A 17825-nucleotide genomic window follows, 5' to 3' on the forward strand; every position below is an offset into this window, starting at 1 on the left:
CTTGCTCCCAATTATGGAGCATGAAGGGGGGGGGGGGGGGGGCGCCAAATAATTTTTGGGCTTGGGGAGAAAAATTTCTAGTTACGCCACTGACAGACCATGGGGAACATCTATATACAAATGCAGCACATTCCTGACTGGCCATGTACTCACTGTACAGACCATGGGGAACATCTATATACAAATGCAGCACATTCCTGCCTGGCCATGTACTCACTGTACAGACCATGGGGAACATCTATATACAAATGCAGCACATTCCTGCCTGGCCATGTACTCACTGTACAGATCATGGGGAACATCTATATACAGACGCAGCACATTCCTGACTGGCCATGTACTCTACTCACTGTACAGACCATGGAGAACATCTATATACAGACGCAGCACATTCCTGACTGGCCATGTACTCACTGTACAGACCATGGGGAACATCTATATACAGACGCAGCACATTCCTGACTGGCCATGTACTCACTGTACAGACCATGGAGAACATCTATATACAGACGCAGCACATTCCTGACTGGCCATGTACTCACTGTACAGATTATGTGAGATTAATGACACCGGCCAACAGCACCTGACAATCAGCACTAGAGATAGATAGACAGACAGACAGACAGACAGGTACGATAGATAGATAGATAGATAGATAGATAGATAGATAGATAGATAGATAGATAGATAGATAGATAGATAGATAGATAGATAGATAGATAGATAGATAGACAGACATGTCAACTTTTCTATCTTTATCTATATATCTTTCTAGTGGTAAGTGGTCAGCAGCACGCCCTATGCCAGCCCTGCTCCCTACACCAGTGCCGCCATGATGTCATACCTTGGGGGTGCGGCTGTGCCAGCTCTGGGAAGTAAAGCTCTGCCCACAGCACAAGGGTGGTGCTCCAGGAAGGGGCGCCTACCCAGAACGTGCCTTGTAAACACCGGCTGCTCTGCAGTAATGCTACTGGAACGACACCCTGCAAGCCACATGCAGCAGGTGCCGCGGTGCCGCGACAATGGCCACCTCAGGGCCCTGCACCCTGCGCAGTGGCCCCGCTCGCCCACTCCTAGTTACGGCCCTGCAGCTACCGTATATAAGGTCATAAATACTTTATGCAAAGAGCTTACAGTCTGTGAAAGAGAAACCTGCAGGAGCCAGACTAACAGGGCACACAGTAGGTGTAGAGGGATTGCACAGTAATATACATTTGCTCTGGGCAGTGTTACCGGTATAGTTAACTAAGCATTGCCACTGCCATTCCATACATACAGACAGAATAACCGTACATTGTGAAAGGCTGAAGTCAGGCACTATCCCGGAAGAGTAACGGCGATTAGAAAAGTTCTTGTCTGTTTTTAATATGCAATGTACTAAGTAAAGTGTTGTGTTATCCTGCAGGCACCAGCATGGGTAATTACTATTATTCATGTTATATACTTAGTGTAACATATACACTGCACAGGAATCATGCATAGATGTCATCCAATATACATAACTGTACACAACCCTGTATCACGCACTTACCCCTGCGGCCTGGCACTATTAAGGCATTATTAGGTCTGCGGAACTTGCAGATGTGACTCGATACCAGGAATAATTGAATATACATTGACCGCGCTGCCTCCTAATAAGTGACAGATGTCAGGTGTTTGTCCGCGAGCTGAAGATAATTGATACTGCACAATAATATCTTTACATTTCATTTCAGTTAAAGAATCATATAAACATTTTTATTCAGCAATTACCGGGATGACTTATTTATATTGTACTCATCATCAGCAATGTACTGTAGCAGATGTAATATCCAGAAACACAAGTATCCAGGCTCAGAAAGCTGAGGCGGGGGATCATGAAAGCCCAGATTCTCAGCAGGTGTCACCCTGAAATTTAAATGGCAATAAAATGAAATACAAATCCAGGTGCGTCTTGTGTTTCATATTATCACTGTTTCCACTTTCGAGGTCAAACCCGCCGCTTAGTAAATCTAGTCCAAGAGTGCATTTGTTGCTGCGAAGTTCAAACACAAATGCTGCGTGACGGAAGGCTCTGAATGCCACACTGGCCATCAATGCAGTGACAGCTGTTACACAAATCACCCTCACATCCACAAATGTGAAAATCAATCCCTACATCCAACCAGAGGTCATTCCGAGACTCATCGTTCCGAGACTCATCTGAGGTCTGTGGTGTAACTACCCTAGAGGCTATTATTCCAGTGCAATCACACTCTCTTGCAGCAATGGCAGGGTACAGGTCCAGAATGTCCTTCAAGTACATACTGTGTGCAGTGACATCACTGAGAGTGCAGCCTATCCAGTCACTGGTCACCAGTTACATCACTGAGAGTGCAGCCTATCCAGTCACTAGGAATCAGTGACATCACTGAGAATACAGCCTATCCAGTCACTGGTCACCAGTGACATCACTGATAATGCAACCTATCCAGTCACTAGGAATCAGGGACATCACTGAGAATGCAGCCTATCCAGTCACTAGTAACCAGTGACATCACTGAGAGTGTAGCCTATCCAGTCACTAGGAATCAGTGACATCACTGAGAATACAGCCTATCCAGACACTGGTCACCAGTGACATCACTGAGAGTGCAGCCTATCCAGTCACTGGTCACCAGTGACATCACTGAGAATGCAACCTATCCAATCACTAGGAATCAGGGACATCACTGAGAATGCAGCCTATCCAGTCACTAGTAACCAGTGATATCAGAGTGCAGCCTATCCAGTCACTAGGAAAGAGTGACGACATCACTGAGAGTGCAGCCTATCCGGTCACTAGGCATCAGTGACATCACTGAGAATGCAGCCTATCCAGTCACTTGGCACCGGTGACATTGCTGAGAGTGCAGCCTATCCAGTCATTAGTAAAGAGTGACATCACTGAGAGCAGCCTATCCCGTCACCTGTAACCTGTGATATCACTGAGAGTGCAGCATATCCGGTCACTAGGCACCAGTGACATCACTGAGAATACTGCCTATCCGGTCACTAGGCACCAGTGACATCACTGAGAATACAGCCTATCCGGTCACTAGGCACCAGTGACATCACTGAGAATACAGCCTACCAATTCAGTGATGTAACAGAGGAAATAAACACAAGTCTCTACTATAATCATAAACTGTTAACCCCTCACGTGGCTGCTGCCACATCATGTAGGCTACATGAAAACTGAAAAGCAAACAGCTCTATAAATACAAAGGAAAAGTCTGACTTACCTTTATTAGATGGGAAGGTGTCCGGTAAATATGTAAAAGAAGGGAAAATAAGAAATATTAGCACCCATGTTGCCTAATATATTAACTATAATAAATATTTTAATTGTGTTCCTTTCAGCAAATGACCTAACCACACAATCGCAGCCAGCAGATGTAAATACCCCAATACATGTATTATCCAAAGCAATCATTCCTCGGTGCAATACTGCCTTACCAGTGGATTTTGTGTTTTCCACCTTTCTGTGATTAACCCCCTGTGATTAGTCCTTTATGTAATAAAGACTTGTTATCTATGGAATTGTACAGCAATATCTCATGAACTATTGTTATGTAACAGTATTCAACTTACTTATATACACAGACATTTCTATTAAAGTTCATTCAAAACCTCTAACAGATAGTATCACTGACTGAACACAACGCTGATGAATTCTTAACAGTTACTTGAATGAAGTTTAAAAAAACACAATGCAAATACCGTCAACCTCACTCATTAGCTTAAAGTTGTTCAACCAAGTGTTAGCAGAAGACAATACCGGACATTGTTCGGTTGTGGTAAAATCGATCCACTGTGTTAAGTAGAGGTGCCATTGTCTCACCTCACTTCTCCACAATTCCTTTTTTTTTTTCCATCACACTGTCTTGTATGTAGTAACTTGTTGGCTTTACATAAAGTAGCTAAACACTTTTTAAAAGAAAATTATTTAATTCCCCTACTGCAAGCGGACCTGGCCATCTACACACTGGGTGCAACTAACGCCTGAGAGTTAATATTACAAAGAAGACTTTGGCACTTTGTGCCAATCTGGATGTGATGTTGGTGGGCGGGTAGAGAAAGGCAGCTGCTCCTCTGTCCACTACACATCAGTATATCGACAACGATCCTGACTGCCGGCAAATGAACTGCATCCCCCTGTCAGAGCCTTGTGTTATTATTGGTGCATTTGGGCAATACTTATAATACTCTTGTTGCTGCAATAAGCTGATATTACAGAATTCAAATCTTGACAGGCGCTGAGAAGTCAAGAAGGCGCCTTCACGGTTCCGTGTGGCTTCAGGAAACATCAGGCCGCTCTTTTCACCGTCACAAAAACGACCGCCCGCTCTTACTAGGCACAGCGTATTTGTGTGTCTTGTGCCATGGTATTAGTGAAGCTTTATAGGGCAGAACAGACCATAGACCTTAATGGCTGCAATACCCTGGACTGTGGAATGCTTTGATTTAGCTGTCGGGGTATATTCAATAGTCTACATTTAATTGCAGGTACAATCAGTTGGTTTTGTTTTCCCATCTGCGTAACGCGTGACCACAGCTAAATCCCACGCTGGTAAATAAGCACCAACCTTACAAAGAGCGTGGGCTCTGGTCTTTCTCGTTTCAATAAAAAAAATTTTTTTTTTTTTTTAAAAAGTTATTTTTGAAAACTGAAATTCAGAACCTATATGAGATAATTGACCTTACACATTGAGATCCACCCGGCTGTAAGCCCCGGTCAATTATAACTACTTGTAGCAGGTGATACTTGCTATGGTGACAGGGACGTTGTTCTATACCGCATGGAGACTGCAATTAATCAGCATGCAAGGGAAGATCTTGTTGATGTATGCTACCTTCAATAATTTATTATTTTGACTTACTCTTTACACATGAGTGGGCTTGTCTTAACAGCGGTAAATACAGTCAGCCAGCAGCCAGCAGAAGCAATTGGCCGGTGACTCTAATTATGCTGCCTCGATGCAAATTAAAATTGCTAAATATTAAAGAAGAAAGTTTGGCAGAGATGGTTCTGCTTTAATGCGGTATTGCATTGTATTATTTGCTGTGGTGACATCTTTATTCACTCTTCAGGGGGAGGGGGCGGCAATCTCATCTTCTAGTGTTGCAATGTTGTTTCCACTTACCAGTAGCGGATCTTGCTACCGGCACGCAGGATTTTTGCCCGGGACGCCACCTTCCGGAGGGCGCCGTCGCTGTCCGGAGGGCGCCGTCGCCGTCCGGAGGGCGCCGCCGCCGTGGCAAGATCCGTTACTGGTGGTGCGGTGCGCGATGGCGGCATCGCGCACCGCACGGCATTGTGGGACCGGCACATAGACGGCGACGCTAGGAGTCATAATTGACCTCTAGTGTCTATGCTGTGCTATTGGAGAGACGTCATGATGTCTCTCCCATAGATCCGAGGAGCGGCTCCGGTGGCCGGAGACAGAGGACAGCAGCAGTCGTGAAACAGGAGCGGGGATGGTATTTTTTATTTTTTTTTGTGATCGGCGCTACTGGGGGCACAGTATTGGGGGCACAGTACAGGGGGCACAACTGCTGAGGGCACAGCTACAGGGGGCATAACTGACCACGCCCCTTCTCTGAAGCCACGCCCCTATTTTTTCGCCCTGGGCGCCACAAGGCCTAGATCTGGCCCTGCCACTTGCAATGACACAAGAGTGTCAGTCACACCTGCTCTATCCAATAAGAAGTTTGCTACTGTCTTCCAAACTACTGTATGGGGGAGACGTATCAAACATTGGAGAGAGATAAAGTGGAGAGAGATAAAGTATAAGCCAGTCAGCTTCTGACTTACAGAATTTAAAAAAAAAAATTTGGGTGGGGACAAAAATATTAAGGATCCCTCAGATGTACTATGGAGGGATCATAGCAGATATCTGACGTGGTCACTGGCGTATTTATAAGGGGTGCAATGCACATAGACCCCCGGGGTCCAGGGGGGCCCACACAACACCCCCCATTTTTTTTTTTATACTTACACTCCGGAATCTTGTGTCGGCAGAAACAGTGCAGCAGAAATCTCTGGGAAAGTGACACGGCGGCCATTTTGAGCATGCACAGTAAGAAAATCACTGGTAATATGGCTGCCGCAACATTTTCCCAGAGACTGGCGCATGCACACTAGACTGTGGGACGGCGCTAGGGTTCCCTAGTGACCCTAGTGCTCAGAGTCTACAGCGTTGTCATTTAGAGAGGAGAGGGCCAAGATGGAGTCTGCACATGGACCTCCTCCTCTCTTGAAGGGCCCCTAGATGTGGTGCCTCCATTTTCATCCGCAAATGCAGCCCCCATAGGTTTAAGATCCCAAATGCAAAGTATTCTGTGAACTAATTAAATACTGTCCTACAGAGAAGAAGAAAAAACTGACATACAAGACAGTAATTCCAGTGATAAATTGATGGGGAAAAAATGATAGTTTTAAACATAGAAATTCTAGATGAGCGGTTTTACCCAGTATATAGGGGTCTATTCATGAAGCAGTGAAAAGAGTGGAGAAGTGAAGCTGTGGAGAAGTTGCCCATGGCAACCAATCAGCTGCTTCGTACAGTTGTATAGTATGCAAATTATAAATGTTACTTCAATGCTGATTGGTTGCCATGGACAACTTCTCCACTGGCTCACTTCTCCACCCTTTTCACTGCTTCATGAATAGACCCCATAGTCATTTGTCGGCATGTCTGGGTGATGTGTTCTGTATGTAATATTTGCCATACTGGGTTCAGCTCTGGAAGGGAGTAAAACAGTATTATTTACGGAGATAAAGTACCAGCCAATCAGCTCCTAACTGTCATTTTTCAAAACCAGCCTGTGACATGGCAGCTAGACACTGATTGGCTGGTACTTCATCTCCGTCCACTTTATCTCCATCCACGGCTTAGTAAATAGACCCCTAAGCCTATACAGGACTAGGGTCATCCTGAGCAATAAACTGACTGAGGTCACACTAGACATCAGGAAATGATGATAAGACAAATAACCATGGGAAAGGTCAGAATAAACAAGGGGAAGGTCACACGGGGAAACACTGCGGCGACACTGAAGCCAATGGCGCAGAGTTACAGTCAGGCACTGAGGGAGTGTGTCAGGAGCAGCTCCCAGCTAATGCAGCAGACAGTAATCTACAGCATGGCCATTCTCAATTTTCTCTGTTGCTTTGGGATACGGTCATTAGGTCGACCACACTTATGTTGACAGTCATTAGTAGACCACTATTGGTCGACATGCGTTAGGTTGACATGGAAAAAGGTCGACATGCGTTTTTTTAAAAAAAGTTTTAATTTTTTTGGAACTTTTTCATACTTTACGATCCACGTGGACTACGATTGGGAATAGTAACCTCGAGTGAAGCGAGCCATGCGAGGAGACATGGTGCACTAATTGGGGTTCCCCCTCACTTTATGATGAAAGCAAAACAAAACAAAAGTAAAAAAAAACTTTTTTCCATGTTGATCTTGTTCAGGTCGATCTAATGACTGTGTCGACCTATTTCAGGTGTCGACAGTGGCGCAGGTAGAAAAAATGTCTTATAGGTACTTTGTGCACGCGCCAAATGCACGCGTGCCAAATAATGGGTGTGGCCAAATGCCACATGGGGTGTGACCAATGAAAATGGGGGCGTGATACACATATGGGGTAGGGGCAGATAAACATATGACCCCAATAGTGCCAGATACCCGTTGCCCCACAGTGCCAGATATACATTGCCTCACTGTGCCAGATATACATTGCCCCACAGTGCCAGATACACAAATGCCCCCAGTGCCAGATACACATGTCCCCACAGTGCCAGACATGCCCCCAGTGTCAGATATGCCCCCAGTGCCAGATACACATGTCCCCCCAGTGCCAGATATGCCCCCGGGGCCAGATACACATGTCCCCCCTGTGCCAGATATGCCCCCAGTGCCAGATACACATGTCCCTCCAGTGCCAGATATGCCCCGAGTGCCAGGTATACATGCCCCCTTCTCCTGCTGCTCCCCGCTGCTGTTGTCCTGTGTGTGTGAGAGGGGAAGAGAGCGCAGCCTGTGCCTCTCCTGCCCCTCAGTTTCCGGCGGCGGTGCAGGTGCCTTCCTTCAATTCAGCGCCGATCCGTGAGCCAATCAAAGCTCGCGGTCCGGCAGCCTTGGCTGCCAGTCAGCAAGCTCTGATTGGCTCACAGGCCGGCGCTGAATTGAAGGAAAACACTGAGGGGTAGGAGAGGCGAACGCTGCGCTCTCCTCCCCTCGCAGCAGCAGCGTTGGTGAGCAGCGGAGGGAGTGGTGAAGAGCGGCGACTCGGCGGAGAAGGGTATGGCAAACCCACGACTAAATTCTTAAGGGTACGCCGTACCCACCCGTACCCACCCACTTGCACTGCTGGGTGTCGACCTAGTCACTGTCGACCAATAGTGGTCGACCTAATGACTGTCGACCTAATACATGTCGAACCTATGACCCATACCCGTTGTTTTATGGTAACGTAGCAAACATGGGGGGTAATTCCAAGTTGATCGCAGCAGGAATTTTTTTAGCAGTTGGGCAAAACCATGTGCACTGCAGGGGAGGCAGATATAACATGTGCAGAGAGAGTTAGATTTGGGTGTGGTGAGTTCAATCTGCAATCTAATTTGCAGTGTAAAAATAAAGCAGCCAGTATTTACCCTGCACAGAATTAAAATAACCCACCCAAATCTAACTCTTTCTGCACATGTTATATCTGCCTCCCCTTCAGTGCACATGGTTTTGCCCAATTGCTATCAAAAATCCTGCTGCGATCAACTTGGAATTACCCCCATGATCTCTTGTGGATCCTATATAATTTCACGTTAAGAGATGCACAATAAGATGGCGGGGTGTGGAATATGTCCAAGGGCTTCATTTATCAAGCAGTGAAGAGCCATTTATGCTAGCAAAAACCTCTACCAGCACTACTCACTATTTGGGTTAATTCCAGAGAAATCTGGGACTTACCTGTCTTACTGCACCTCACTGCCGCCTCCCATAGGCCTCTACAGGCAGCGTGATTTTGCTCAATTTATTGAGCATCTTGTGACCGCGTTATGTGCACAGTATCTGGCAATAGGGGACCTGTACGCTTTAAAGGCAACACAGATAATACCTGTAATTGGCGTTATACAGATACGTATCATTATCTGGGAGGTTGTTAGATAGGAATTTATTACTGTGTGCCTTAGAAGTACAGTACACACCCAATATACAGAAAGCGCACTGACAGCACTCCTTCCAACTCATTATATCCCAGGGCTTCCAGTCTATCGGTGGGGTGTGGACTTTGATAAAACGCGTGAGCTGCCTTTTAGCGCAGTCCTCCTACTCTTTCTTTGTCTATTAGATGAAAACTGCAGAAACAGGGTTTTCTTCTTCCACTTTCCTAAAGACGACAGAATCTTTAAATGATGAACGGCCCTACTTAGCTTTCAAATCTATGCTGGTCAATAGGAAATCCTTCTTAGGCTAAAACGTCTGAGGCTTGCCGGATGAATTACACGGCAGTGTTTTGCTGTATGTAATAACGGAAGACAGACGAGAATAAGCGCAGGGGACTAGCATGGTCAATAATGGGATACAGAGGTTCTTAAGGAGCCAATTGTGTCCGATCTCCAGGGAACGCTGCTGGTTACACTAATGCCAATTCCACATGCAGAATATGGCCCTCATTCCGAGTTGTTCGCTCGTAAGATTTTTTTGCAACGGAGCGATTAGTCGCAAACTGCGCATGCGCACCGTTCGCAGTGCGTCTGCGCCAAGTAAATTTGCAAAAGAGTTTGTTTTTTTACTCACGGCCTAACGAAGAAATTTCATCGTTCTGGTGATCGGAGTGTGATTGACAGGAAGTGGGTGTTTCTGGGCGGAAACTGGCCGTTTTATGGGTGTGTGCGAAAAAACGCTTGCGTTTCTGGGAAAAACGCGGGAGTGTCTGAAGAAACGGGGGAGTGTCTGGGTGAATGCTGGGTGTGTTTGTGACGTCAAACCAGGAACTAAACTGACTGAACTGATCGCAGTGGAGGAGTAAGTCTCGAGCTACTCAGAAACTGCTAAGAAATTTCTATTCGCAATTCTGCTAATCTTGCGTTCGCAATTCTGCTATGCTAAGATACACTCCCAGTAGGCGGCGGCTTAGCGTGTGCAATGCTGCTAAAAGCAGCTAGCGAGCGAACAACTCGGAATGAGGGCCATAATTCCTACGTAGGACTGACCTTGCAACGTGGTCCTGTCCATGCGTGCAGTGTGAGGCGGAGGTAACTAATGATGCCGTTTATGGACTGAAGAACTGACAAAGGCCCAAAGATTGGGAAAAGACAATTAGGACCCTGGGGATGCATTACATATTCCGCAGCATAATAATAATAATAATCCGAGTGCGTGTTGCTTCAGACATTGAAGGGGATACTACTGGATTAGTATAATAGGACAAGAGTTCCTAATTTAATTGCAAACTCGTAATCCCTTCCTTCATTTAAAAACCATGTGGTGCCTACAAGCATAAATACTAGATGAAGTAGGTCTGTTGTGTTCTACATGGAATTATCAGCCGTTCCGTATAAAGGAAATACAGCGGCAGCCAGTGGGCCTGATTCAAAGCCACACACAATGCCAGTTGTCATGCAGTTCCGTAATATTCTGCAACTGCGCGTTTGCAAACATCCCTAAAACTCTTACACAGGGGCATATTCACACCCAATAATTAGAATTTGTTATTGCGGTTATTTGGGGCATGAACAGTTGCAGGAATGTACTAACAATCACATGCAGGGAAAGGGGTTTCTGATTCCAACCGTCCATGGAGCTGTGGCATAGGAGACTGGGGGATCTATGTACTAAGACTTGGAGAGAAATAAAGTGGACGGACATAAAGTACCAGCCAATCATCTCTTAGCTGCTATGTTACAGGCTGTGTTTTAAAATGACAATTAGGAGCTGACTGGTTGGTATTTTAACACCGTGCAATTTATCACTCTCCAAGGCTTGGTAAATATGGGCCTCTGGTCAGAATCAGTCCTGACTGCGGTACACCTCAGGAATTGCACGCCTGCACTCGTGGTTAAAGCTAAGGAACCAGAACAGGGACTTATCTGCAGTGGAGTACTGAGTGTTCCTGGGTACAGCATCCTGGGCCGTAACTAGGTGTATGCCAGTGGTGCGTGGCACACAGCACAGATGCACTGTGGGAGCAGGACCACCGGCAACACCCGCCTGGCCACTCCGTTGCCGCATTGCGGAGTCCACGTCCCTCCGCCATCACCGCTCAGCTGCTCCCGGCTACCTCTTCTCACATAGGTTCTGCAGCTTCTCCCCATGCGCTGGGAAAGATGGCGTCTCTTCCCTCAGCCCACCCAATATGCCCTTTACTGCAAAGAGTGCAGCGTAGGGTGGGAAGAGGAGAGGAATGTCGGCTTGTCACAGGTATGTATAATACACTCACACACACACTATCTCTTTCTCTCTCGTGTAAAAACCAGGACTCTGCTGCCTAATGTGTATAAAAGGGGGACTCTGCCTGCCTAATGTGTATAAAAGGGGGACTCTGCTGCCCAATGTGTAAATAAGGGGGACTCTGCTGCCTAATGTGTAAATAAGGGGGATTCTGCCTGCCTAATGTGTAAATAAGGGGGACTCTGCTGCCTAATGTGTAAATAAGGGGGACTCTGCCTGCCAAATGTGTAAATAAGGGGTACTCTGCCTGCCTAATGTGTAAATAATGGGGACTCTGCTGTCTAATGTGTAAAAAAGGGGGACTCTGCTGCCTAATGTGTAAAAAAGGGGGACTCTGCTGCTTAATGTGTAAATAAGGGGACTCTGCCTGCCTAATGTGTAAATAAGGGGGACTCTGCCTGCCATAATGTGTTAAAAGGGGGGCTCTGCTGCCTAATGTGTATATGAACATTTGCCATTACATATAAACATGAATTGGCCCTTTATGTATTCAATGTACTGAAAGTGCTACGGTGCCCATACACCCTTTAGACCATCTCAGTAGTTACTCTTTCCAAAAAAAGGAAGTGCTGAACCTGTTATTGGGGGTAATTCCATGTTGATCGCAGCAGGACATTTTTTAGCAGTTGGGCAAAACCATGTGCACTGCAGGGGGGGGGGGGGCAGATATAACATTTACAGAGAGTTAGATTTGGGTGGGTTATATTGTTTCTGTGCAGGGTAAATACTGGCTGCTTTATATTGCAGATTGAACTCATCACACTCAAATCTAACTCTCTCTGCACATGTTATATCTGCCCCACCTGCAGTGCACATGGTTTTGCCCAACTGCTAACAAAGTTCCTGCTGCGATCAACTTGGAATTACCCCCATTATTTGTTTCTTTTTGGCATTTGGCTGAAACATTGTAACAGATCTACAGTATTGGACAATTGTGCCATCTGGCCCAAAAGCAGCAAACATTTGTTACATAAAACCAATAAAATACGTATTACCCCATACTATTACATGGTGCACTGCAGACACTCCTGCCCACCTCTACTGCCCGTAGTTACAATGGGCTGTAGTTAAAAGGCCACCAGAGGGGGTTGGGTTTAGGTATCAGCAGGGGGGTTAGGAGGATGCAGGGACTGGTAGGGTATGGTTATGTACCAGGGAGGGGGGGTTAGGTTTAGGCATCAGCAGGGGGGTTAGGAGGATGCAGGGACTGGTAGGGTACGGTTATGTACCAGGGAGGGGGGTTGGGTTTAGGCATTAGCAGGGGGGTTAGGAGGATGCAGGGACTGGTAGGGTATGGTTATGTACCAGGGAGGGGGGGTTAGGTTTAGGCATCAGCAGGGGGGTTAGGATGCAGAGACTGGTAGGGTATGGTTATGTACCAGGGAGGGAGGTTGGGTTTAGGCATTAGCAGGGGGGTTAGGATGCAGGGACTGGTAGGGTATGGTTATGTACCAGGGAAAGGGGGTTAGGTTTAGGCATTAGCAGGGAGGTTAGGATGCAGGGACTGGTAGGGTATGGTTATGTACCAGGGAGGGGGGGTTAGGTTTAGGCATCAGCAGGGGGGTTAGGATGCAGGGACTGGTAGGGTACGGTTATGTACCAGGGAGGGAGGTTGGGTTTAGGCATTAGCAGGGGGGTTAGGATGCAGGGACTGGTAGGGTATGGTTATGTACCAGGGAGGGGGGGTTAGGTTTAGGCATTAGCAGGGAGGTTAGGATGCAGGGACTGGTAGGGTATGGTTATGTACCAGGGAGGGGGGGTTAGGTTTCGGCATCAGCAGGGGGGTTAGGATGCAGGGACTGGTAGGGTATGGTTATGTACCAGGGAGGGGGGTTGGGTTAAGGCATTAGCAGGGGGGTTAGGATGCAGGGACTGGTAGGGTATGGTTATGTACCAGGGAGGGGGGTTGGGTTTAGGCATTAGCAGGGGGGTTAGGATGCAGGGACTGGTAGGGTATGGTTATGTACCAGGGAGGGGGGTTGGGTTAAGGCATTAGCAGGGGGGTTAGGATGCAGGGACTGGTAGGGTATGGTTATGTACCAGGGAGGGGGGTTAGGTTTCGGCATCAGCAGGGGGGTTAGGATGCAGGGACTGGTAGGGTATGGTTATGTACCAGGGAGGGGGGTTGGGTTAAGGCATTAGCAGGGGGGTTAGGATGCAGGGACTGGTAGGGTATGGTTATGTACCAGGGAGGGGGGTTGGGTTTAGGCATTAGCAGGGGGGTTAGGATGCAGGGACTGGTAGGGTATGGTTATGTACCAGGGAGGGGGGTTGGGTTAAGGCATTAGCAGGGGGGTTAGGATGCAGGGACTGGTAGGGTATGGTTATGTACCAGGGAGGGGGGTTGGGTTTAGGCATTAGCAGGGGGGTTAGGATGCAGGGACTGGTAGGGTATGGTTATGTACCAGGGAGGGGGGTTGGGTTTAGGCATTAGCAGGGGGGTTAGGATGCAGGGACTGGTAGGGTATGGTTATGTACCAGGGAGGGGGGTTGGGTTTAGGCATTAGCAGGGGGGTTAGGATGCAGGGACTGGTAGGGTATGATTATGTACCAGGGAGGGGGGTTGGGTTTAGGCATCAGCAGGGGGGTTAGGATGCAGAGACTGGTAGGGTATGGTTATGTACAAGGGAGGGGGGGTTGGGTTAAGGCATTAGCAGGGGGGTTAGGATGCAGGGACTGGTAGGGTATGGTTATGTACCAGGGAGGGGGGTTGGGTTTAGGCATCAGCAGGGGGGTTAGAATGCAGAGACTGGTAGGGTATGGTTATGTACAAGGGAGGGGGGGTTGGGTTAAGGCATTAGCAGGGGGGTTAGGATGCAGGGACTGGTAGGGTATGGTTATGTACCAGGGAGGGGGGTTGGGTTTAGGCATTAGCAGGGGGGTTAGGATGCAGGGACTGGTAGGGTATGGTTATGTACCAGGGAGGGGGGTTGGGTTAAGGCATTAGCAGGGGGGTTAGGATGCAGGGACTGGTAGGGTATGGTTATGTACCAGGGAGGGGAGTTGAGTTTAGGCATTAGCAGGGGGGTTAGGATGCAGGGACTGGTAGGGTATGGTTATGTACCAGGGAGGGGGGGTTGGGTTTAGGCATTAGCAGGGGGGTTAGGATGCAGGGACTGGTAGGGTATGGTTATGTACCAGGGAGGGGGGTCTGGGTTTAGGTATTAGCAGGGGGGTTAGGATGCAGGGACTGGTAGGGTATGGTTATGTAACAGGGAGGGGGGGTTAGGTTTCGGCATCAGCAGGGGGGTTAGGATGCAGGGAATGGTAGGGTATGGTTATGTACCAGGGAGGGGATGTTGGGTTAGGCACCAAGCAGGGAGAGTTAGCTGAATGTTAGAACCTGGATTATGCATTGCTGCGGAATCTTTCCCCCGATGAGTAGATAAAATAACACCAGCGAATATGTTGGATGAAAACAATGAATATTAAACACGACAGAAGGAAGAGTCACTCTGTGATTAACAAAATAACAAATTCTATCTAAAAAAATACCAAAATCCACTTGTTTTTATACTAAATTAAATATATACATATAAAGTTTCAATCATGACCTATTGCTTAAACTCTGGCAGGAAGCGTCCTGGAATTTGATAAAGGAATGAATGATTAAGTAAGCTATTCTAACTGTGTAGCAATCAACTTAATTGTGGTTGTACAGTATATTAATGTGATTGTTCGGGTTTTTTTTATATGAAAATCCATTATAATGCCGTCTTCTTATAACGATGAGTATCTGCCTGCTCTTGCATTTTTTTTTAATTATTATTTAATATATTATTTAGTCTCCCTTTCTCCTCTGGTTTCATTGTAGGAGACGGCTTTTGATTCAAGAAGCTTTGTAGTGAGTTATTCTGTCTAAGAGGAATCACAAAGACTTCAAGTATAACATTGAACAGGCGCCGAACGCGGCCCTGAATAAACCGCCGCCTTACTGTGCATGCTTAGAGATTTTTAGAGAAACAATATATGATTAAATATGGGTTATTTACACTGGTTATAGTTGAGTTAAGGCTTATAACAAGCATTATTTTATCTATAACGGGTGCACCCTGCACCCATAATTTTACTTATCTCTCTAGGTAGGCGTTGGTCGGCACTACAGAGCAGCAAGGATCCCTGGGAAAATTGTGTAGCGGCCATTTTGCCAGTGATTTGCGCATACGCAATCGAGTATCCGTCTGGAACGTGGTACGGGCGCCATGTCCTGGGAGACCAGCGTATGAGCAGTAGACTTTGGCACACGGCCACCACCTCTCTTAAACCGTCTTTAAGGTGCGGGTTTATAGAAGTTGGGGTGGTTGCCTATAGCAACCAATCAGATTCTATTTATCATTTATCTAGCACCTTCAAACTAGAAGATAAAAGCTAGAATCTGATTGGCAGCTACGGGCCACATGTCCACTTCTGTAAACCCGCACCTTAGTAAATACACCCCATAGAGATTAGTGAGGTGTTGGACCTTTTTAATAAGATGTTAGTCTTCTAGAAGGTCCTTCTATAACTCGGCACTCCGTCTGCAAAATCTCTTGGTGGGATCTGCTTGTTACCTGTAAGGTGCAGTCTCATCGCATAGTCTAAGCCAGTCAGTCACCAAGCTCTTTGGTGGTCAAGTGAGAGGTGAAGAGGGGGGGCTTAAACAACCAGGCTTTAACGCCATCAAACACAAACAAGCAGAGGAAAATGAAGCTTTCCGTGGCTCGTTAAGCAGTCTCCTTTTGCCGTCCTCATATTGAACCACAGAGACGGCTCTTGCGATCGATTATCACCTGGACATAGCAGCTCTCTCCGATATCTCCTTCTTTGCATTATACTTAAATAGCAATGATAAATATGTTGCTCTAATTGAGCGAATACAAATGTTTTTACAAGATTTCTGGCTTTAGGTGCAATGATAGATAAGCTCCTATAGATTTGGAATAACACAGCTCATGTACTCTATGTTTGGTAGTGTAGTTGTGTTTTTTTGTTTGTTTTTTCAATATGAGAAGACATTTTTCTAGGAGAATGTGAAAGGGAAGATGAGACTCTGATGGGTTGCTACAGGTTACAGCACCTGTTTGCTTTGGAACGTCCTGATGAAACACAGTTCAAAATTGTTATTAGTAATGCTTTAGTATGATGATCATGGTAAGTACAGTAAGTAGCACTTAGTGGCCATTACAGCTACCAATTAGACATTACCTTTCATGGCAACCAATCAGAATTAATTTTTAGTCTAGTGTATCAGTGATTCTACTGAAAGCCGATATATATCTCAGGTCCGTCAGCCAGTGCGTACGAACGATATGTCGTTCATATGTCGATATGTCGTTCACAGATATACATTGCGTCGGCCCCCACAGTCGATGACCAATATAGCTATTGATATATTGGTGCATCGCTGTGTGCGTACGGGCGGTCAGTCGACCACCTATACACATACTGCACCAGCCGACTGTGACTGACAGCTGAATTGGGCGGGCACATGTGAACGACCACCCAATTCATGACATCAGTTCCAACGGATAGGGCAGTGTGTATGCTCAACACACTGCCCGGTCTGCCCATAGCTATATCTGCACATCAGTTGATCTGCAGATATATCTATTAGTGTGTACCCAGCATAATTTATTTTAAACTAAAGATTGCTGATTTATAACTGGTTGCTATGGGTTTCAGCATACAAGGGCTTCTTGGTTATAAAATATACCTTGCAGCATGCACTAATTGCTCCCAGTGACCATAAAACATGCTTTTCTGTATATAATTTCCACCAAAGGCTGACACTATAACCCTGAGGGACATTAAACCATGAGGGGTTTGAGTGTTGCCCCCTTTAATAATGTGGCGGTAGTTTCCTCTTTAAGGCAGTCAGCTTAATTTTTAACAGCCAATAGTAGCTAAGTGGGGAGGAGTTATTGTAGTTAACAGTAGTGTGAGGCAGAAGATCTGCCTCTTTGTTCCAGTTTCATCACCCTCTTACCCCTTCTGGGTATGGTTTATCAGAGTGTGTGTGTTGCAGTAAAGAACGGTAGTTTGTATGTTTTAGGCTTTAGTGGGTGCGCCATAACATGGTCGAACATTCATACCGGAACCGCGCTCTCCTTGCAGTGGGGTATGGAGTAAACCAATTGTCCTGGACGGGAAATGGTTACACCACCTGAACGGGTGGGTTGTGGAACACCAACAATTGGTTTCTGTGTGGGTGTGTTTGGTTGTCTGCTCCATTCTTTAGTTCCGCCACCATTTAAAAAAAAAAAAAAGTAAAAGTGTTATTTGTCAATAATAAATTTGACAAAAATTGGAAACGCCAGCACCGTTGTCCATGTTTTTATTCCTAGCGGTTATGGTCTATCTATAGTTGTTAAGTAAAGGTAACATTTAAAG

The 17825-nt window shown here is 46.4% G+C and overlaps 1 protein-coding gene across 6 annotated transcripts in view; it reads right to left on the bottom strand.

Annotated features, from left to right (window-relative positions):
- Nucleotides 1-17825, bottom strand: part of CTNNA2 (catenin alpha 2) — a 2737142-nt gene that overhangs the window by 1269194 nt on the left and 1450123 nt on the right. Inside the window, exon 8 of one of the 6 annotated variants that reach the window (XM_063925317.1) lies at nucleotides 1791-1887. The exons of the other annotated variants lie outside the window; for them this stretch is intronic. Coding sequence (XP_063781387.1) covers nucleotides 1873-1887 — 15 coding nt within the window. The 3' untranslated portion in view covers nucleotides 1791-1872. Of the gene's footprint in view, nucleotides 1-1790; nucleotides 1888-17825 lie in introns of those variants that run through there. 6 annotated transcript variants of the gene reach the window in all.

The sequence above is a fragment of the Pseudophryne corroboree genome, chromosome 1 (genome assembly GCF_028390025.1).
Source record: "Pseudophryne corroboree isolate aPseCor3 chromosome 1, aPseCor3.hap2, whole genome shotgun sequence".
NCBI classification, from domain to species: domain Eukaryota; kingdom Metazoa; phylum Chordata; class Amphibia; order Anura; family Myobatrachidae; genus Pseudophryne; species Pseudophryne corroboree.